The sequence below is a fragment of the Carcharhinus amblyrhynchos genome, chromosome 4 (genome assembly GCF_965287045.1).
Source record: "Carcharhinus amblyrhynchos chromosome 4, sCarAmb.v2.hapA, whole genome shotgun sequence".
Lineage (NCBI taxonomy): Eukaryota > Metazoa > Chordata > Chondrichthyes > Carcharhiniformes > Carcharhinidae > Carcharhinus > Carcharhinus amblyrhynchos.
The window spans coordinates 87,952,707-87,976,030 of record NC_137327.1 but is presented as its reverse complement, the minus strand read 5'-3'; the positions used below and the strand labels follow the sequence as shown (position 1 = coordinate 87,976,030).

The 23,324-nt window shown below is 42.8% G+C and overlaps 1 protein-coding gene across 2 annotated transcripts in view; it reads right to left on the bottom strand.

The window, feature by feature from the left end:
- efnb1 (ephrin-B1) overlaps positions 1–17,085 on the bottom strand; it is a 186,824-nt gene extending 169,739 nt beyond the window's left edge. For both annotated transcript variants that reach the window (XM_080187505.1, XM_080187506.1), the window contains exon 1: positions 16,456–17,085. In XM_080187505.1, the coding sequence (XP_080043631.1) occupies positions 16,456–16,574 (119 nt within the window). In that variant the 5' untranslated portion in view covers positions 16,575–17,085. The remainder of the gene's footprint in view (positions 1–16,455) is intronic.
- Between the last annotated feature and the right edge of the window lie 6,239 nt (positions 17,086–23,324).

Here is a 23,324-nt window from a genome sequence, read left to right as displayed (position 1 = left end):
TAGTCGTCAGGAGAGAAATGATGAAAACAGTCAGCTATAACCCAACAAAAAGTCAGCAACATTGGAAGAGTTGGGAGAAAACTGAAAGTTAAAAGGAAAACATGTTTCAAAATGTTCCCAAAAATTCCCTTTCCATAGTTGATTTCCCTGGTTGTCAGAAGACAAAAGTGTAACTGACACTTGCAGCTATTAATTATAATAATCCAACCACGCTGGATAGAATCTAATACTTCAAAAAAAAACACATGGCAAGAATGAACAGGCCTGTTACTGACCTGTTGGCCGCCTTTTATTGAGTATCAAAAACAGCCCCTGAATACTAGCTCATGAGAAGGATTATTCAAGAATGTCTACAGAATGCTCTACCAACTACTAGAAAAATATAATTACACAATGAACACTGTGATTAGCTCCTTAATCCTTACCCTGCTGAATAAACAGCAACATCATCCAGTTAGGTGGTGAGTAGCCTATATGATTGCTGAATAAACAGCAAATCAGTCCCAATGCAACAGGGTAACCCTTATCCTGCTGATCCACTCCATCCCATTCCAGTGATCAATCCTTACGATGCTGCACAAACGTATCTCTGTCTAGGTACTGGGTAACCGTCTCCCAGCTGAAGCTGCAATTCAATACAACTCGAGGGTTACCCTTTCCTTGCTAAACAATTCCGCTCGGTTACATAGTGACTGAACGGCAATTCTGTTCAGTCATATAACAGAGTAAACTTTTCCCAGCTAAAGCACGAACTCCATCTAGTTAGATTGAGCAACCACTTCCATGCTGGAAAACACTTTTTGGTTGCACAGGGAGTAGCCCTTCCCCTGCTGAATAAGCAGAAATCGCAGATAGTAATAAATCCTCAAATGTAAAAGCAAATGTTCCTATAGGATTACCTCACCTCGAATTTTCTTGTGTTAATTCCAAGCACAGCAGGTGGTGGACTGTACTTGTCATTTTTCGGATGCCTTGTATATCAAAATGGTGACTGGTGAGATAGCAATTACAGCCTTCACATTAATGCTGTGAATTGGTGACCTGAATAGCTATCAGCAGAAAGGGCTATACCCCAAACAATCAGGCAGTTTACATACATGTCAAAGAGAGCAGTGTGGTTAAATATATCACTTACCGTGTTACTAAGTAATAGGGATACCAAGGTCCTTGGTGAGATTTTCAGTCTACAATGAATTAGGTAATCTTAACCAGGGCAACATTTGGGGTGGGACAACTGACCTCACTCAGATCCCACCTCACCACAGAGTGAAGTTCAAATCAATCACAGTTCGTGTGCGAACGACCATCCAATGACTCACTCTGGATGTCAAGTGGGAACAAGAATGGGCTCATGTGTGGTACCGGTCTCCCTTGTGCCTTGCAGTGAAAAAGCACTACAGGCTCACACTTGAAATCGCATCACCTCAGTAATCCTGTAAATGGAACCCAGCCAAAGTCAAGCACTCCAGGAGAAACAGGGCAGGAAAAGATTCCCCTGTGATTTTAACAAATTCATTATGGAAGAAATTACTAGTCAATGCTGGATGTCAATTGTTGTTTGCTACAGAGAAAACAGTCTCTGACTGTGAGACCTTGTATTATACATTATCTTCAAAGCAACATCACCCAATGACATCAAAGAAACCAGTCCACAACAAGAGAATATAAACAGAAAAGCTATCATTTGTGGGTGAAAAATGCACCAAGAAATACCAGATGCATGTCGGTAATTGTTCCTTGGAGGAAAGGGGTGGGTTCAGACACCAATCACCAATTCAAGTTTGTTATCTAGGAATGTCCCACAAACCACTGAAGTAAATTCAAACATTCTACTATAGATCTAGGTCTCCTATAGCCCTGTAGCACACACAAAATCACTGCAATTCAAAAAAGTACATAATTAGACTAGTTTAAAATTCATCAAAATCCACCATGGCCCCAACAATTGGCAGAAAGAAATTCATTCACCCGAAAGTAAAATAGAGCAAACAATAACTACGCATGTAAGTAACACTGTCATCACCAGGACTTAGAGAGAGAATACTTAGGTTGTTTGGAGACAGCAATTTAGCTGTGAAATATTGGGCTGAAGCGCAAGTACAGGAACCAAACTGAAAGTGGGGTGGGGGAGGGTAATGGAGAGAATAAAGGAACACGTTCTCCCTTTGTTTCATATAGTTTTATTGAAGATTTTTAATCTGTTTCGAATAACGCAACGAACTCTCAAAGATCGATACAGTACAGCAAGATTATTTTCAAACAAGTCCATGTAGGAAGAGACAGAAAAAAAGCCCAACAGAGTTGGTTCAGATTCAGCACCTCCCATCATGCAAGTAATGAAAGGATATATCGAAGGATGGGAGATATTAGGATAACAGGGTACAGCCACAACTTGCTTAGCAGTGCACATACAATGACTTTTCCCAAGATATATAGTCTGTCTGTACCATAACAGGAGTTAATCAGAGATTCTATAACCCCAAAACAACTGAAATACAAAAAAAACATGAGCCCATAAGTTCTAGGGGGGACGGTTTCCTGACCCATTGTGAGGACTTGTCATGCTCCACCCACCACTTCCATTTTAAACCACTTGCCTACCTTCCTGCAGTGGTGCTATTCATTTGGGCCATAACTGTAATAAAGGATATCAGGTGAAAAAGGCTACCACACTATATGCTAGGATAATAAGATGAGAAGACAGATAAAAATCGCACAACTTTAACATCGTACAACTTACACAACACACTCCTCAGAAGCGAGAAGTACACTACAGGAAACAGCCCATTGAAGATAAATAGGGGTCTCTAGATTTACCAGGATAACAAGTGAAAATTTGTTACCGTATTCACTCACAGGATTGCCCCTATCAATGTGATAAATCATGTAACAGGATCAATTAAGACATGAAATTATAGGGGACACATTCAAAGATTAACAGAACTGCACAATATGACACTAAACAGAATAATTGGTGAATTTGCCTCTAAGCTCAGTTACAGGCTTGCCCCATCAGCATGAAAGAAGCACAACACAAGAATATAATTATACGGGTACAGTCCAGGATTAATGAAGAACTATGAATCACGATTTCAAATCACTGCCTTTCATGGATTCTAAACATGCTGAAGCCTCGGCAGGAATGTCGAACGTCTTGACGGACCCTTCGAGAGTAACCCTCAGGACATTAAGGCTTCTGCTTCACTGAGCCTCCTGCAGGTATTCTGAAGTTCATCTGAGTGAGGATTAATTTTCAGAGTCAAAATACCAAGTTTGTCTGTAACTTTGATAATGTTTCCAGTCACCTCCCGCAAGGCCTTTAACAGCACTGGACCCAGAGCCTGCTCCCCAAACAGGTCGCCATGCTGAGGGCCCATCTCCACCCTGGCTGCCTCTGACTACTTCTTTGTAATGAGGATTTTCCTGACGCTCCTCAGCACTTTGTCATCAAAACTGTGAGGACACAGTGCTGTGAGGACACAGTACGGGGAATGCACTCCAGGATAAAGTGATTATGAGGTGTGCATCAGGATGAAAGGAAAGATTAAAAACTGAGTAGCACCAGAACTTGCAGAAACGTGATTATTCCTGCACTCGTATCACGTGATTTCCTCCCCCCCTCCACCCCCCGCCGTCATTCTCCCTGATTTTAATAAAAACAAGGATTTTTCTCCAGTTCTAAACATGACAGTGGAAGTGCCTTGTCTCAACTCTTCTGTTGTGAAATACTGCTATGCAGAGGTCTGTCACTGGTGAGAATGGAAGTAATTGGAGGTGGTGATTGAAAAGTGACTTAAGTGCAATTCTCTCACAACATGCTTGCTCTCAATATGCTAAAGATACCTATGGGAACACTTATACTTGTAACACATCTAGGGTTGTAGATCATGATAATATACCACGCAAGCTCTCCATTTCTTGAATCCATTGCTGCATCACTGTCACCCTGAATTCATGGTAAAAAGAGCAAAATTGGTTAAAAATGGCCTTATTCCCTCCAATTTCCCATTCCTCTACTAATTCAAGCTAGAATATAGATCATGTGCAAACCAAACATGAGTGTCAATAGACTTACAGCCAGGGCTACGTCACAGTTAAATTCAATCAAATCCAAGCATAGTCTCAGCAATTAGAGTAATTTCCACGCTCCAGTGAGTGTCCTGTTTTGTGCATTCCAGTGGAGCCCAATCTCATTAAAACTTCAAGACCTCCCTCTCAAAGAACAGCACCATGAACAAAATAAATACCTGGCATATACAAAATAAATTAATGGCAGCCAACTTTCAATTAATGCTCATTAAATCAGGATTAACAAATCCCTCTATTTTACTAACTTGTTTAACAAAGCTATATTAATAGGTTTCATATCAAATCAAACATTTATGTTAGGGATGTTCTATTGACAATTAGTATCTAAAAGTTTAACTCATTTGCAATTAGTACATTGCAATCTGCTTTAGATAGAAGATGAGACTTGCAAGCATAGGCTAAATAATACAGTATATAATGCTGCTTTAAATCTCAATGAAGTTATTCCTCCATCGGTTTTGGATTACAAAGAACCCTAAAACAAACTCAAAATGACAGCACTGGCTTTTCAGTTCCATAGCCCAGAAGCAAAGAGACTCATGCAGCCATGCCAATGAAACAAACAAGCTAATCAGCAAAGCGTGGAGAAAAACTGGGATAAATGACGCAAATTTTTTTATAGCACTATTTTCTTTTAATGTAATAATAGAGAATTTATCACAGCTGCTTTGTGGTCAGCTGCACATAACCACGTCCTACATTCCAAACAGAACTCCGAACCAGTGCAGAATTACATACATGGGCTATTCACTCGCACCATACAGAGCTCCTGATCCAAGCACAATATTTAAATACAAACTCATGAGGCAAGCAAAAGCATTCTGCTGTAATTATCTAACAATTAATACTCGGCATTATGAAATGCAGCCCATCCCCAGCCAAGCTTCACCTGGAGACCAAACCACACTTTGCAACTCTAATCACTTTTATGATAATTTTTTTTGACGTTTTTTTTGCTGTGGTGTTTGTTCAGGCTGAGCTACTGAGCGAACAGTTAAGTAGGGCTGTGGGAGAAAAAAAATGCTAAATGTGCTTTTTATCTGTTCTGTATTAAGAACCCTGATTCAAGCAAAGAATTTCTTGGCAAACATACTTAGTGTATCGGAGATCAGAATAACAGAAAAACTACAGGGTATCACAGGGTGTGGTGTGTTTTTCTTACTTTTATGATTAAGTACAAACTCCTGAGTCTTTCAGATTGCACCCATTTATTTTGATGGACTTAACTCCAAAAGAAATATGAAAACATATATAACTTGCAAAGAATAGATTTTCTTATATTTAATTATTGCAATAGAACAATTGCGGTGATGTTCAAACACGCACTTAAAAAAACACTCCATTCTTATGCTGGATCTGCCAGATTCAGCCACAGTTCAGTACAATAAGTACCAAGCATCTCCGATAAAACTCAGTCAAAGGGATATACTTCATATGAGCCCAACAGTCTGTGTTAACAGAAACAGAAAATGCTGGAAAATCTCAGTGGGTCTGACACCATTTGTCAAGAGGGAATAGAACTAATGTTTTGAATTGGTCATCCAGACTCAAAACATTAGCTTTATTCTCTCTCCACAGATGCTGTCAGACCTGTTGAGATTTTCCAGCATTTCCTGTTTTTGTTTCAGATTCCAGCAGTAATTTGCTTTTATCTTAGTGCATGTTAATTGGTTATCCAAATCAGCGCACAGCACAACTAAATTCAATTCTGTCCTTCAACTTTTAAGCATTTAGTTTAGTTGGATCACATTTAGTAGCAGTAGGTCAGGTTTTGTCTTTTCCTATTCCATGATGTTAAGGACAATAGAGTCTGGTGCCACAGCACCCTGCCTCAGTTTAACTAACTCAGCACAGACTGACCATCAAGTCTGATACCTTCCTAGTCTAGATACTTTAGATAGTGCATTTAGCCCCCAAGCCAATTGGAACAGCAACTATCTAAATTCCTAGATAGAAATTTAACTGGGACACCTCAGAGAACCTTAATGGAAACTGAAATGTACTCTTATTCATTCAGTGCTCTTCCCAAGCATTACTGCAATGCACAGTTAGACATGTCTTTGTCATGCTGAGGCTCTTCAGGTCTAGGTAGCAGGACAATATCACTGGAGTTAAAATAAAATGTGTACAAGGAATGATCTGTAACCCTCATATTTATTCATAACTTCACATCCTGTGTACAGAATAACAACCTTCTGCATCAATCTAATCATGTGACAGGGGTGGGCAATGCAGGAGACTAAAGTGAAAGTTACAAACTTTGTAGGGATGTATCTTTTAATTATATTTCTCTAAACTTTCCCTAAACAACCAAACTTTTAATATATTAACTTTCTGGAGCCTATTTGATTTTTGAGAAATGGAAGAGGGATAATCCCATACTGGGATTCAGATCTGAATGAAATTTATCATTTTGTTCCTTTGCCCATCCAGTGCTTCAACTTGAAGAAAGCCCAATATTGATTTGATGGCACATTAATTCAAGGCCTTGGTTGAGTTATTCAAAAGCTGTTTTTTCATATTGTTCTTGTTTCAGTTCAGATAAGCATCCATACACTGCTTTCTGACACTTGCAAGACTATATCCAGGTCCCTTATTCTGGCAGCAGATTCATCCCTCATCCAACAGCATAAAAATAGATGAATTTGTTCATCTAATCTGGTACTGCGATTGTTTACATAATAGTCATTATAATTCATAGTATGCTTAAAAACGGAGTAATTTCTGAATGATAAGGTGTTATGCATATGAGATATTATTTGATCTGTTCAATTCCAAACTTCTGTTCATTTATTTTCAGATTATAGCCTTTAAACACCACTTAAAACATGGATGATTACTCAAATTGTACATCTTATTGGACTGAGCAGCACTGTGTTTAAAAAGCAAGGCCAGAATTCTCCCAAAAAAATTTGAAGTGTCGGATTTGTGCGAAAATGGGAGTAATTCATGCAGTTTTTTTAGTGGGAGTTCAGAGAAGAATCTCCCACATTCTGTGCACTGCAGAGGCCACCAGTGTGAATATCATTAAATTACAGGGAGTGGGGCCCATTCCCGCTGGAGAGGCTGAAATCAGCACTCTGAGTGGGACACTGTGTGTGTGCCGATCTGTCAGTGCATGTGCAGTGGCCCCACACTACTGGCCTCCCGATTACTGGCCACTTCTACAACCCCCACAATGCTAGCTTTCCGCTCCCCCCACCACATCCCGACTGCTGCCCCCCGACCATTTCTGGATCCAGTCTCCCATCCCTCCTCCTAGCCTGCCGCAATCTCCAGCCCCACACAACAATAACCCTCCCCCCCAAAGCACAGTGCCGCCAACCCCCCCCCCCCCCACACACACACACACAGTGTCTCCTTCCCCCTATCCACTGACCCATTCCCCAGCCTGCCCTGATCACTGGCTTCCCTCCTTCCCCCAATAGATCCCAACTGCAGAGTGGCAGCTGGACCCACCACACCTACCAATCGCCCTATGGCCTGGGCCCCATCAGGCCCTACCCCGCTGACAGTCAGTGCTAAAGTGCCCCTGAGCACTGGCACTTTGCCCCTTGGGCAATGTCCAGGGTTCCAGGCTGGCACTGCCAGGGTACCAATGCTGAGGGGGCACCCCAGCATCCAACCCTCTAACGGCCTCCGATAGCACCCCCCTCCCCCCGCCCCCTTCCCTCCAGCCAGTCAGGCTGCTAGTTCCCCGGAAATAGGGAGCTACTGTAAACCCCGCTGGAGTGAAATATTCCTGGCAGGGAGGACTTGAGTTTCAGGCCCGCTAATTGCATTTAAATGATATTAAATGAGATTTAAACTAATTACAGAGCAGACGCCGGAAATCTGGCATTGGGAGACACTATCGCAGCGGGAACGCATGCACGAATCACGCTCAACGCCCACTGCAGTATTTGCGTTCCCCCAAATCTCAGCTGTTCAGCAAGCTTTGTTAAAAAATATACCATAAAAATGTTAACATTTTGTTTTATTCGTGTTAGTACTGCTGCCTCAGCCCCAAGGACTCAAGTTTAATTCCTGGTTTGGGTCACTGTGTGGAGTCTGCACATTCTCCCCCTGTCTGCATGCATTTCCTCTGGGTGCTCCGATTTCCTCCCACAGTCCAAAAGACATGCTGGTTAGGAGAAATGGCCATGCTAAATTCTCCCTCAGTATACCCAAACAAGCACCAGAGTGTGGCGATTTTCACAGTAACTCCCTTGCAGTGTTCATGTAAGCCTACTAATAAACTTTAAAAAAAAATTTGCTAGTTTTCCTGTAAATGTTCTCTCTCTTATCCTGAAGACATTATTGGCCCCTAACTTTGACGCAGTTCCAAACAGACCAGCGTGCAATTGGTTTAGACAATGCGTCAGCAGGATATCCAACAAGAGATGCCATCAATGCCAAACCCATCCCTGCCTCACGTAAAAACAGACACAAATGTTCTAAGGCTTGAAAAGCAGTCAGGAGGTGCTTCCCTCACTCCCTGTCCCAGAGGGGCTGAGGCCAATTGTTGCAATTTTATCACCAGCCAATGGAGCACCGACAGGACCATCCTGCTCCACTTTGGCCCAGACACTCAGCGTTTAAAATAATTAACTGAATAGGTCAATCAATATTTTTGTTTTGATGCTCTGATTATTAACATTATCCATGAGAATGCAGGAAGACAATGGATTTTGGTTTACAGCTAGCAAAAAATGAGAAATCAGAGGAAACAAGATATGGCAAGCTTGTTGTGTGTTACATAGTTTAACGAAACCTGAGTGATTCACACGGATTACGATACATTTAAATGAATTAATAAGGGAGAAGAGGTGCCCTTTTGATGTTGAAAAATATAAAGCTGTTTCTTTTAAGGAGCTATACTGTTACTGTGATCTTGCACCTTCAATCGGAGGCAATCTGACTGACCCAAGCAGCGAAAGTGATTCTATATTTAAAAACCCTTTGGGTGAAATGTAATCTGGGTCCTGAACACCTCATACCTAATTAAATATCAACAATCTGCAGATTAAAGGAGTCTTACACTTCAATTTTGGTTGAACTCAAGTGTCTTAAATTTAAAATGACATTTGACAAGACAGGAGCTCAACATTAATAACATTTTACTTCAGAATAGAAAGTGATATTTTAAAGAAATTGTTGGGACCAGTTCCATATTTGATTAGTGTTGGTGTCCATCTCCTTTAAGATAATAATGTTCATGTTTCTTGAACTTTTTTTTTGCATGCACCTCAGATCATAACTTTCATTCCTTGCATTCTGTTGTGTCTAGTCCAGCAACCTTGTTTTTACATCCCTCAACTATCCCATTTTAATCAGGCATTAAGCAGCACTGCAGAAAAAAGCAGCAAGCCTTCTAAAACTGCTAATTTGTCAATTGTCAAAACTGCACTGCACTTTCCTCCGCCAGCATTAACCCAAAGTTCACTCTTTGACATGTTGCTGGCTGGATCGGTCATTTATGGCATCTGCTTAACAGAACTTCAGCTCTGATACAGCACAGGGATAGCTGATTGCAGCTCCTAACTCCGTCATGGCCAGCACGGTGGCACAGTAAGGGCAGCTCAGTGGTACAGTGGTTAGCACTGCTGCCTTACAGTGCCAGGGACCCGGGTTCAATTACGGCCTTAGGTGACTGGAGTTTGCACATTCTCTTCATGTATCCATATTTTTCTTTTGGGTGCTCCAGTTTCCTCCCATACTCCAAAGATGCAGGTTAGGTAGATTGACCGTACTAAAACTGCCCTTTGGTGTCAGAAGGACTAACAGGGTGAATACATGGGGTTACAGGAATAGGGCCTGGGTGGGATTGTGGTCAGTGCAGAATCAATGGGCTGAACAGTCTCTTTCTGCACAGTAGGGACTCTATGATTCTTTGATTCCGAGCGTCTTTTGTTTGATTATGGTACAACTCTGTTCGAGATGCTCTCTAACTACAACCATGTTGCATTATCCTTCCTAGTAAACCTTGGCACAGCATTCAATACAGCAGCTCACGCAATTCTCCTTAATCACCCCTCCTTTGGTGCCTAATTTAGTGGGACTATCCTTTCTTAATATCCCAGTAATTATTTACATTGCTGCCCTGCACTAGTAACTCCAGAATATCCAAAGGCCTTCACCCTTAATATCTGCAGGCATGGGGTCAGCTTCCACATGTATGCTGGCACCCCAGCTTTATCACTTCAAAAGCTTTATTTACTCTGCAACCATATCTGTGCTTTCATATTGCCTGTGCATTATCAAGTTATGGATGTGCCACAGGTTTCCCACCTAATCATTAAGAAGCTTAAACATATTGTTCCCAGCCCTGGTTGAAGGATGCACTCCCTAGTCACGGATTCCATTGCGCATTTGAGCCACTCAATCAGACTGAAAAACAGCTATGATGCTATGAAGTCTCTTTCAACTTAGCTTAGCTTCAATTTCCACATCCTATCCTTCATGAACAGTGTATTTATGGGCTCATTCATCAATGCCTTCCTCTAACCCTCATAAGCCCCAGTCCTACTAAAATTCTTATTCATTCCTCTGCATTTCTAGACTTCATTATTCCAGTACCCCACTTCCTCCATAAGCTTCAACCTCACATCTCCTCAAAAACTAGGTCATGTTCACTTATTACCACTCCCTGCACCAACCAATCCTCACGGTCCTGCACCGACTCTGCCTCCACCCCAAAGCAGTACATTTAAACCTCGTCAAATCCCTCCACAGCCCTGTCCACCCTGTCATCTCACCATAATCCCCTCACGCTGACTCTTCCTTTTCATATCTTCCCTCTTCCTTGTCCAATACTGGTAGCAGAGTCTTAGGCAACTTTGGTCCCACTGTCTCCCCAAACCCCTTCATTTCTACATATCTATCTCCTCCTCTAAAGGTCTCACCATCTTTTTGAGAGGAACTTCAGCTTCTATTTTATAATGTTAATTAGGATGACAATCGTCATCAATGAGTTAACATTACCCTCCTTTTAAAAGGGGCACAAACAAAAAACTGTAAATTATAACTAGATTCAAAAGAGTTTAAAGTTTATTCATTATTTTTTACAAGTAGGCTTACATTAACACGCAATAAGTTACTGTGAAAAATCCCTAGTTGCCACACTCTGGCACCTGTTCGGGTACACTGAGGGAGAATTTAGCATGGTCAATGCACCTAACCAGCACATCTTTTGGACTGTGGGAGGAAACCAGTGCACCTAGAGGAAATCTATGTAGAAAGGGGAACAACATGCAGACTCCATGCAGACAGTGACCCAAGCCGGGAATCAAACCCGGGTCCCTGGCACTGTGAGACAGCAGTGCTAACCACTGTGCCACCATAACAAGTAACTTGATGAAAATGTAACAAATTAAACCAAAATATCATTCCTGATGTCACCAATGCAATCCAGCCCCTCTGGTGTCCACCCCTTGTGGAATGCTTCAAAGCATTCCGAGCTCCCTTTGCAGTGGTGCCTGGCTGTGAATATAGCAATGGAAGAGAGGCAGGCAATCAGGTCAAATATTCCTCCTAATCATGCGCTGCTTGGTGCTGTAGATGGCTACAATGACCAAGCCCAGGAGCAATTTCACAAGGAGATCCCTAGAACCACAGAAAGGTAATAGTACTAGAAGAAGCCATTCAGCCCATCTTGTCTACTCTGGTCAAAAGAGTTTATAAATAAACAAGCCACTCATTTTAATACCTCTTTCCAACACCTGGCCCGTAGCCTTGCAGGTTCTGGCACTTCAGAGGCAGCTCCAGATGCCTTTTAAACGGATTGTACATTTCACCCTCGGCCACCAACTTAGGCAGTGAATTCCAGACACCCACCACCTTCTGGGTGGAAAGCTTTTCCTTATATGCCCTTTAATCCTCTATCAATCACCTTAAGTCCATGACCCCTGGTACATGACCCCTCAGTCAGAGGAAGCAACTATCTCCTTTCTACCCTATGTAGGCTCCTCATAAATGCTGAACACCTTAATTAGGTCACCCCTTAGCTTCCTCTGTTCTAAGGAAAACAACCTGGCCTATCCAATCTCTCCTCATGGCTGCAATTTTGAGCCTGGCATCATGATGGTAAATCTCCTCTACACCCCAGAGGAATTATCTTCCTGTAATGTGGTGACCAAAAATGCACACAAAATTCCAGCTGTGGCCTAACCAGCATTTTATACAGCTCTTTTATCACATCCCTGCTTTTGCATTCAATACCTCACCCAATAAAGAAAGCATTCCATGTGATTTATTGGGCTTCCTTGTCCATCTGTCCTGTCTCCTTCAATGATCTATGGACATGCATTCCAATGCCTGTCACTTGATCAGCTCTTTGCAATATTTTCCCATTTATAGAATATTCCCTTGCTTTGTTTGCCCTCCCCAAACACATTACCTCACATGTCTCCAGATTGAATTCCATTTGCCACTTCTCTGTCCACCTACTTGTTTACTCATCTCTCAACTGGGCCGTCAAAGATTGGGAGCGCAGAACTGAAACGCTGTGAGAAACTAAAGAGTAGTCCCTTCGCAAAGCAGAAGGACGACTTCAAACTCTTACACTCTAATTTATCCAGACAGAAGATATTTCAGGCAGTCTCGTGGTTCAAAAACCAATGGACAGAACTGCCCTGTACATCCCTCTAGATGCCAGATACTCAGTGGTCAGTTGCCTCTTTGAATCTCTCCGTCTATCTTGCACCTTGATGTTTTGTCTTGTGTTACAAATGCTAGGTAACAGTGTGTTTTTGCTGTACCCCAGGCATGAGATCTCAGCTCAGTTTGAATGCAGTACCGCCAAAATTGTAAATTGAGGAGTTGGATTTCACTGAGCTGAGTGAATGAGCTGGGCAACTCTAAATAAATATATTTTTAAACTTTGATGAAAATCGAGACAAAGCTGCCACCTTAATGTAGATTTCAAAAGACACTGATGATTAACTATTAATGTAAGATTACATTAAAGGATCTATTGGATTAAAGGAATGCATCGAACTGTAGACCTGTAGATCTCCTTTCATTGGTTGTAGAAACCCATATAATCATAAAATCCTACAGTACAGAAGGAGGCCATTTGGCCCATCGAACCTGCACTGACTGCAATCCCACCCAGACCCTATCCCCATAACCCCATATATTTACCCTAGCTAGTGCCCCAACGCTAAGGGGCAATTTAGCATGACCAATCAAGCTAACTTGCACATCTTTGGACTGTGGGAGGATACCAGAGCACCCGGAGGAAAACCACACAGATACGGGGAGAACATGGAAACTCCACACAGTGACCCGAGGCCAGAATTGAAGCCGGGTTCCAGCACTATGAGGCAGCAGTGCTAAGCACTATGCTACCATGCCGCCCCTATTTTGTTAATAATTGGTCTACAAATCAGTCATTGGATTAAATACTCTTGCACATCAAGCTAAATGTGCAGATCAACCCTCTTGCAACGGCACTCCTTTTAATCTCCATACTTCAGATCGCTGCACAGCAGGTTCACAAAATTACCAACCGGCAATTAGTATAAATGGGGCACAGTGACATACCCAGATCATGCAATCAGAACAAAGAAAAAGTATTAGAAAGCATCTTTAGTGCTTGGACCGCCTGTTCTATTCAGTTCAATTGAGTAACTTTCAACAGCTCTCAGTGGGGAAGCTGGATACAGCAGGATATGACAAGGTCCTGCCTCTCAAGCTCAACTCATCTGTTCAGATTTCCCTAAAGTTCGCCAAGGGCGAGGAAGAAGTGAGGGTGAGGGGCGGAAGGTGGGGGGGGGAACGTGTCCAAATGATGGGTAGTTGCATCACGCCACCTGCTGGAGAGATGAGCATGTATTCCGACGCCAAAGTCGAGAGGTAGGTAGAGGCGAAGTGAATGAGAAATTCACCCAACCTCAAGCTATTGCCAGCAAACATTCTTTAAAAATGACAACAGCAAAAGAAAATGAAGGGTGAGTCTGATCTTTCAAACCTATGTATGTGAATGGACAGGATGAATGTGGCGTATGAAGGAGAGAGAAAGAGACTGAGCAGGGGGAAATATGAGCAAGACAGATTGCTCTCCAATTACTTTGAAGTGTTTTATTAAAAGACACAACTGTACCAATTTGTGCTGGAAGACACATCTTTCACAAGCTTTTGGATGAATTATAAACTGTCAGGGGTATGTTATCAAGGATCCGGCTGTGTTTACCTTCGACCTCTTGCCCTCTGCTATTCTGAACAAAGTGGTCCGAGTATTTATTTCTCAGACCTGTGGGTTAATCAGTAATGTTTTCATTTCTCACTCCTGCCCAGTCCTATTTCTATGTCAATTTCATTCTTGCAACGCCAAGGGGAAATACATTCATGGAACAGTTACTTTCCTGAAATGAGATTGCAGGTGTGACGGCTGTTTAATCCCTTCATTCCCTCCAACATTAAAGCACTATGAAACAATCATAGCAGGTGATTTGTTATTGCTCGAATCCACTCAAGAACTGCCAGTTTCACTGTGTCCTGGGACTTTCTTCTAAACGGCAGCGTGCAGGCAAACTGTGCCACACATGGTAAGTGTTGAAATTCACAAGTTTCTGAATGGGTTGTCACACCATGCAAAAACACCATGCCTCACTTCTCGCTCCTCATTTTGAATGTGTTAGTATTTTGGAATAGGCATAACAAGATCGAGTGTTACAGACTGGAGTCTTCACCAACTGACACGGACAAGTCCTGGTCATGTCAACACATCTTTTATAGCACAATATTCCAGTAAGATATGCCAAGAATACATGCTATTTCATTTTGTAGTGAATACACGGTGCATTACAATGGACAGAATTCTACTGTATTGCATATAATACACTGCACAATACATTCCAATGCAATGTGCAGTATAATCTTATCTTGAATGAATTGTACTGTATATTAAATGGAATGCATTGTACTCTTGATTTACAAGACTGCATTAGGAATGTTTGGTGTTTACAGAGGCTTTACAGTGTGGGTGACTTTTCCCCGACTTACAATCTCCGTGTGTGCATGGGGCACCAATCGCCACCTTTTTTGTGTGTGCAGGCTGGTGGTGGGCACGGGTACCTCGCACATACCCATCACCTTCAGGGAGAAAATGCAACCTCTCATCCCAAACTGGATACCGGTCACTGCGGCGGCAACAAATGCAGGGGTGTGGGGAAACTAGACTGTCTTATCATCCTCTCTCTTTGTGAAACTTACAGGAGCGAATCAATCCTGGTTCAACTCCAAAAAAATTGTTTACAACCGGCAACACATTCCAGTTACACTTTTAAAACATTGAAATGACTTTGACCCAAAATCAGAGATATGCTCCGATCATTTCCCCCAGTTCCCCTGGTTAGTTTCAGGGTTTCACTGTAACAGATAGACTTTGCTGATCCCACCAGTTAGTAACCACTCCGGACTCGGATTCCTTCCCGGTGATGCCGCCTGGAGTTCTCCCCCGTGTTTTATTTTGCTTAGAGTTGCCGCGTGAATCAGTCTCCCAATCCAAACTTGCCAAAAACTTGAAGCAGAAAAGGAACGATCCCGCAACCGTGTACAAAAAGGTGGCTGGAACTAACTCCTATCGACGGGGAGCTTGTCCAATAGCCACATGGATTAAATCAAAAAATGCTATCATTAATCTACACAGGGCGGTTAAACTCCCAATTGGATCCAGTGGGTGAGAGAGGGATTGGTAATTTTTGGACGCTAACTCGCGATCTTAACGATGGGACAAACATCCATACACTTCACATTAACAAACTTACATTCAACAAGAGAAGGAAAGACTACAACTCCGGTTTTACACACAGAATGGAGAGCATATTTCAAATATTGCTGCAAAGAATTGGAATAGTATTTCTTTGTACTTGAACAACCAACGGTCCCCCCACCCATCCCTCGACATTTTGCATTGTCCCCTCTCAGAGAGCGTGATGAGATGTATGGAAGGTGAGGTTCTCCGCGAGAGAGAGGAATTACTCCTCTCTCTTTCCCCACCCCTGCAGAACAAAGAGCCAGATTCACGTCCACTTGGGTTTCAATTTAAACTGCAGCTACACAAGAAACGGGAGAGGGGACAGCCTCTCACTGCCGCCATCAAGAATCGATCGAGTTCTGCCCTCCCCACAAGTTAAAAAAAAAGTCGGCAGGGACACTTGTGACTCCCCGATTGCTGTTTGCATGTTTCCCCCTGATCAGGGAAGTGAAGAGACTCACAGTTTGTACTATCAACAGCCTGGCTCTCGGCACCTGGGGGTGGAGGGAGGGGGTGACTCCATTCACAAAAACAGAACATGAGACTGCTTCCAGTTACAAAGAGCAAGCTGACTCTGACCGAGTTCCAGTACCTACCTAATGGAATTCAATTTGAATCAAACTTACTTTGCGTTCTGGGAATGCCAGGCGACAGTGTCCAAACTCTTGGCTAAAGGCAGAGCGCTCCTGCACAGCGCGAATACAACTCCCCAGTAATATTTCCACAGCGAGTCCCATTTAGCCATTCTCCAGGCTGAGGTAAGTCAGAAGGTGATCTCCGAGAAACGAGCGGATCTCTCAGGAATAACTGGCCCGCTCTCCTGCTATTTGGGACTGTATCCTCAAGAGTTGTATCCCTCTTTGAATCGTATCCTTGTTTTTTTTTTCTCTGTCTTTGGGGTGAAGGCAGGAATGTATCCCTTGTCCACAAGAACGTATCCCCTCTCTCGGGATTGTACCTTAGTTTTCTCTTCCCAACCACTCCCGCTGAATCCGTGTGACGGCTCTTCGCCGCCTCACAACTCCTGTGGTTGCCGTCAGCTTGACTCTCTGCTCCCACTGCTGTTCCTTTTAGCCCCTTGGAGATGTCTCTCTGGGAGGGGAAAGCCCTCCGAAGGCTCAGCTCAGTGTTGGCTGCCGGCTGTCCATGTGCAAAACGCAGCGACTGGAGGGGGATCGCCTGCTCACTGAGTCGCTGTCACTCCCGGGAACTCTCGTTGCTGCTGCGGCACTCGCTACTCGCTCACTGCCCACCTAACCTGCTCTACCTCCTTGTCCCGCCTCTCAGGCACGCTGTAGACACCACTCATCCTCCTACCAATCGCAAACGCCCTCAGCCCCACTCAGCCAATCAACCCAAACCCGAAAGGGGTCCTCACGCCAGGTTCTTGAAGGCAGATTTCACATTGTCCCAATCCATGGTAAACTTTTATTACAACCACTGCCCAGTTCATTCAGAACCACATTGGACTAACATTCATCAACATCCCCAAAACACCGCCTGACTGCAATTCACAATTGCTCCAAAATCACACATTTTAATTGCATCGCGATCATTCATTTATAACACTTTTAAATCTTGGACAAGTTTAGTCAAATGTCCTTTATCTCACTTTTCTTCTTCCCTTTACCCGTATGAAGTTTATTAAAGATGTCTTTTTATTTTACAGATCGAGAAACCATCACATTTCAGCGAGGAAAATAACTTTTGTATTTGTATGTTCATTTGTAAATCTTTTGATGTTTAGAATGGTGCTTCGATAGCCGGTGAGAGAGAGGGAAAGAAGTCCGCGGCATTAGCCTCTGGCTGTGTGTGAGAGAGAGAGAGTTCCTGGCTACCAGAAGCTCAGGACATTTCATCGAAACATCACTGAAAGAAGATGAAATGAAGTTACACTGGCACTCAATAAAACAAGAGCTCTCGGGATAAGGGGAAACTGGTCACGGCTGATTGACATATAGTTCGACCCCGTGATACATAACACTACTATTAAGCAGATAGGTTGGGAGCGAGTTCAGATAATGGAACAACGGGACAGATTCCAACCCCCACCCCCCCGAACATTTTTATAAAAGGAATAAATAAACAAGTCGAAACAGAGTCTGTCTAACACTGACAGGAAGAAGCCAGCACTGTAACAGTGAGGTGACATGAATTCATTTTGAGCATTGTCGGTGTAAACTCGGTGAGAAGATGGAACCGAAAATATGTTATAAATCACACCGAGCTCAGCTGTTGCAAGGTACTGGAGCTAAGCTTGTCAGACCAGTAGTCCCTGTTTAAGTCCTGCTTTGTGCTAAGTTAGGTGATTGATTGGGGCAGTGAAAGCGATACTACAACCAGGCTGTGACAGAGCCAGTGACTGAAAACCTCACCTGGAATATTTACTGAGATGGGAGAAAATAAGCCAGCAGAAGGTGTGGGATGAAAAGAAGGCGAGGACAGCTTCAAACAACGCAAGGAATGTGTTAACGTAGCTGGCCGTGGATTACTATAACCCTAAATCGCACTGCCTCACCTTAGGCTTAGCCTTCTGATTCTTTGCTGAAGTGACATATTCTCCATGTGAAATATTGAAAAGTGAGTGCCAAAAGGCTGCTGGGCCAAAGGCGATACGAGAGAAAAACGTTCGATCCTGTGTCGATCACCGTGCGAGGCAGGCACACAGCAGGGTCACAGATAATGAGGAGGAGATTCCTTTTCTCTTCTCAATGTGAGGATATTGGAGCTAATTGCAGTATCCATTAAACAAACCTATTTGAGATGTGCCAACTCAGACTGGGAATTGAAACTTCCAAATGCAGAGCAGGGCCGTTTTTTATATAGTTTCCCTCTCTCTCCTTCCTCTGTAGATATTGCATTGCTTCTATCTTTCACTGCATGTCTGTTTGAGTGCTATTCTCTTTTTTAATTCCCTGACACATGCAAATTGAGTTTCCCCTTTTTGAACAAACACCTCTCTCTGTGGCGAGAGAGGTAAAACTCCCACTCAGCGCTAAATCAGCACAGTTCCATTCTTTCGCAAAGCAAGGCATTGCTGTTCGGGAGCTCCGAACTCGAAACTAAACTCCTTTCTGGGTCACTTGAGTCAAAAATATAAATCTAGGATTATATTTAGAAGCGGTTTAATGTAAACTTTTACTTTGTTTTGTTCCCCTCTCTTTTTGGCTCTGGCGGGAGTTCTGGCATTGTAAGACGATGTATAATAAACAATGGTTCGAGGGACCATGGGGGCTAATGTGGTATTTTTTCCTTGTTCTTCTGATTATTGATCGACAAGCATTAATTAGGTGGCAGGTTTTTTTGCTAAAGAAAACAAATTCTAGCTTGTAGGAAATAAACACTGGGGTTTCTAAGTTTTAGACTCTGGGGAAAGAATGATTTATTTAGGGCACAAAAACACCAGCAAAAGGACAAGGCTTTTGAAAGGCTGTCAGTAATCACCACACAATTAATTCTCAGTCTAACATCGAGAAGGCAAATCGGAACTCGATCTCCAGAAAAATGCCAACCATGTTCTTAAGATTACAAATGTCGAAATAAATCAAGAGAATGAAAGGAATATATTTTAACGTGACCATTTTACAACCGAAATATTTATCTGATCTAGTCCAACTCACTGCTAGCTCCGTCTTGCAATGGCTTACTTGATTATCCTTTGTCCTTCCAACTATAATGATAGCTATTCAAATGTGGATATCACTCTTCACATAGAGGAAGATATTTTGCGGCGCTGGGGAGAAATGTGAACTCCGCGCAGGGGGAGAGAATAGGAACAGAAAGGTGGGAGTATGAAACCTAGTCAAATCAAACAGGCTTTCGGAAGCGGGGAGATTCTGAGGAGTTCAGGAGACAGTGACAGAGAACAATCCCCCATAGCGGAGCAAAGGGAATACTTGAGAGATCATTTGACAGATACTGCAATTATTAACGCGACTGCAATCATTAACAATGAGTTGGCACTGTCTGTCTGAAATTAGCATTCTCTGGATTCCTGGCATGATGAGAAGAAGGGTTACAAAGTCACATGGCGCTGTGAAAGAAAGAAAGCAATGCCCTCTGAGGGGTGGCTACCAGGCTTGTTTCTCAGCCTAATTATTGTTAATGCTCTCGAACAACACGCACATGCACTCACATAAACTGAGGTATTTTAACTGCCTACGTGTCAGCAAGAGAAATGTGGGTTGCGATATAATTGTTCAGGGATATTTGAGGAAGTTAAGTCATTTTCAGATTGCTAATAAAATGACCAGAAGCAAAGAATAAATATGAATTAGCGGACACGTTTACGGGTATGTATCTATGAATGTAAACAGTCTCAGGTAACACATAAAATATACGCAACTCCCTCATATTAATCTTATAATCAGGAATATTCCGTTTTAAACACTTGTTTTTATTGTTGTTGTTCTAATCAGTGTTGTAATTTTAAATAGTCCCGTGTAGGTCTGTTTGCGGTCTGGATGCAGCTCAGAGCACTTGGTGAGCAATTCCACTGGGGAAGCGGATATTCGCCTCCTGCCACAGATGTTTCATTCTGCGGTAGTTTAGCGCCTCTCTCCGGCAGCCGCTTCATTACACTCCCTACCTGGCCACTTTCCACTGGCAAACCGGTACAGCCGGTGTGGACTGCGAGCAAAGATTATACCGGCATCGTTCTTTAAGTATTTAATTAAATCTTCACCATCCCCGGCACATCTGCGCATTCATTTTAGTGTTACGACTAAATGGATTATTAGTACTTTTTATAAATTCCGTATGCCCTTTCAGTTGTGCCCAAACATTAGAACAACAACTTTTGGATTTGACTTGATTTATTGTCATGTATGTTGGCATGCAGCGAAAACTATTGTTTCTTGCACATTATACATCCAAAACATACCGTTCACAGAGTATGTAGGGGAGAAGGAGTGCAGAATATTGTGTTACAGTCATAGCTAGGGTGTAGAGAAAAATCAACACATGTGAATTCTATGTATGCCCGACTTTATCACCCCCATTTAGACCGTCTCACCCTTTGCAAGCCGTTTATTTCTCAGTGTCGGTTCCTTTCTCTTCTTTACAGGGTATGTTTCCAATTCTACCAATGATTCCTCTATCACATTTTTATTCATTCAAGGGTTGCAGGCTTCACTGGTGGGTGTGGCATTTATTGTCCATCCCTAATTGCCCTTGAGAAGGTGGTAATGAGCTGCCTTCTTAAACTGCTTCAGATCATGTGGTGTAGGTACATCCACAGTACTGTTAGGGAGGGATTTCCAGAATTTTGATACAGTCAGCCACAGGGAAGGAATGACCATATAGCTCCAATTGGCTAAGCTGTGTGACTTGGAGAGGAATTTCCTAATAACACTGTCCCTGTGCGTCATTGTCTTTCTAGATGGTAGAAGTTGCACGTTTGGAAGGTATTGTTGACATAGCCCTCATTGCTGCCACATATCTTGTAGATCAATGGTGGATAACCTGTGCTCCAGGGGCCAAATGCAGTCTGTTTTTTGAATGTGGCTCACAAGACATTTTGTTGACTGTTGCCCATGCCACATTCTGCAGCTTTCTGTTGTTTTTTCCTATCAATATGACTGAAGTGATACACATGTAAAGCAAGAGCAAGTGATGTGAGTTACATGGTGATTGTGCACAACATTGAGTATAAGAGCCATGCACTCAGTCTGCCTCTGAAGTGGTAATATTGCTTTTATTTTTACCACTTGGAGTTGAGAATAGTTTTATGAATGTATTAATGATTATGTATTTTCTATTACTTGTTGCAAAATATTCAGCTTTTATTAGTGGTTAGTGAACATGTCCAATTCCAATCTTGCAGCCTACTGAGATGGAGGAGGGCTGCTTGTGGCCACTCACTAGCCTAGTTTACCCATCATTGGTGTAGATGGTGTACACATGAAGAAGATCCTCAATGGCAGATCAGGTGGCAGATACTTATGCAATATCAATGGCTGCATTGGGAAATGAAGGATGCAGCAGTAGGTAGATTGCCATCGAGATTCCCTTGGCACTGTATCTGATGATGTGCAACGGCATTCCTATGTTAAAAGAAGTCCCACCCAGAGGAAACGGACACCTCCCTGACTCAGACAAGCCCTGCAGTGAACAGTGCGTGGTGACAGAGACAGGACCATGCAATCTGGAAGCCCCTAACTTTGGATTGGCACATGGGAATTTGATTCAGTCATTTTGTTCTTGGAATAGAAACAGAAGAGCGTTTCTGCAGCTTTCTTCATGGCTGAGCAGCCCTCTTCTGGATCCATTCAGCTCACCTGCACTGGAAGAGGGCTAGAAACAGTGCCCTAAAAATAAGTCCGATTTCAATCTTGTAGCCTACTGAGATGGAGGAGGGCCGCTTGTGGCCACTCACTAGCCTAGTTTACCTATCATTGTTGTAGATGGTGTACACCCTTGATGCCAATGATGAGTCTGAAGAAGGCTTTTACTCCGCCCTGGATACCATACTCTCTAACATACCTAAGGAAGATAAGACCATCTTCCTTGGGAACCTCAAAGCCAGGGTCGGAAATAACTCCCAACTCTGGAAAGGATCCATTGGAAAGGAAGGATTTGGGAAATGCAAATCCAACAGAATTCTCTTGCTCACTGAATCTGTAGAACACCAGATTGACATCATTAACACTGTTCCACTGAAAAGACAAATTCAAGACTTTCTGGAGATGTCCACAATCAAAGCACTAGCACAGGATCAACCACGTCATTGAGTGATCCTGAGGCCAAAAGGATGTTCTCATCACCAAAGTAATGACCAGTGGAGATGACCACTGGACAGACCATTGGCTCATCCTCTCCTCTATGTCCACCAAATTTCTCTTGAAGCAGCAGGTGATGAAGAAACAATTCAGAAAAAGTATTGAGCGGGCAGCTTCAAGAGCTAAGCATGCAAACAAGCTTCCACAAGGTCTTCATCAAAATCTCCAAAGGGTTAATTTTAATGGAGTGAAGAAAACTGGAAGGTGCTGAAGACAGCAATCACGTCAAGCTGTGAAGAAACTATTAGCTGCAAGATCAGGAAACACCAAGCTGGTTTGATGAGAATGACCATATCATTCAAATCCTTATCAATAAGAAGACTAAAGGTCTCCACAGCTGGCAAAACAACATAACCAGCTAGACAAAGAGCAGAACTCATCAATAGCAAAGGCTGAAGTACAAAGGAAAACTAGGGAAATCAAAAGCCAATGGTGGACTGAGAAAGCTAAAGAACTGCAACTCCTTGTCAACAAGCATGACGCCCAGGGCCACGCAGACAATATACGGGCCCCAGGTCCTAGGCCTCAAACCAGTGTGAGGTAAGAACAGAACCCTTTTGAACGACAGAGTAAACATCAGCTTTCAGTGGCAAGAACACTTCAAAGAGCTCGTAAACCATGATACAATCATAGTTCAGGACATCCTCAAGGGAATATCCCAACTCCCCATCAAAAGTGATCTTTGAATCTCAGCAAGCATGGATAAAGTAGAAGCT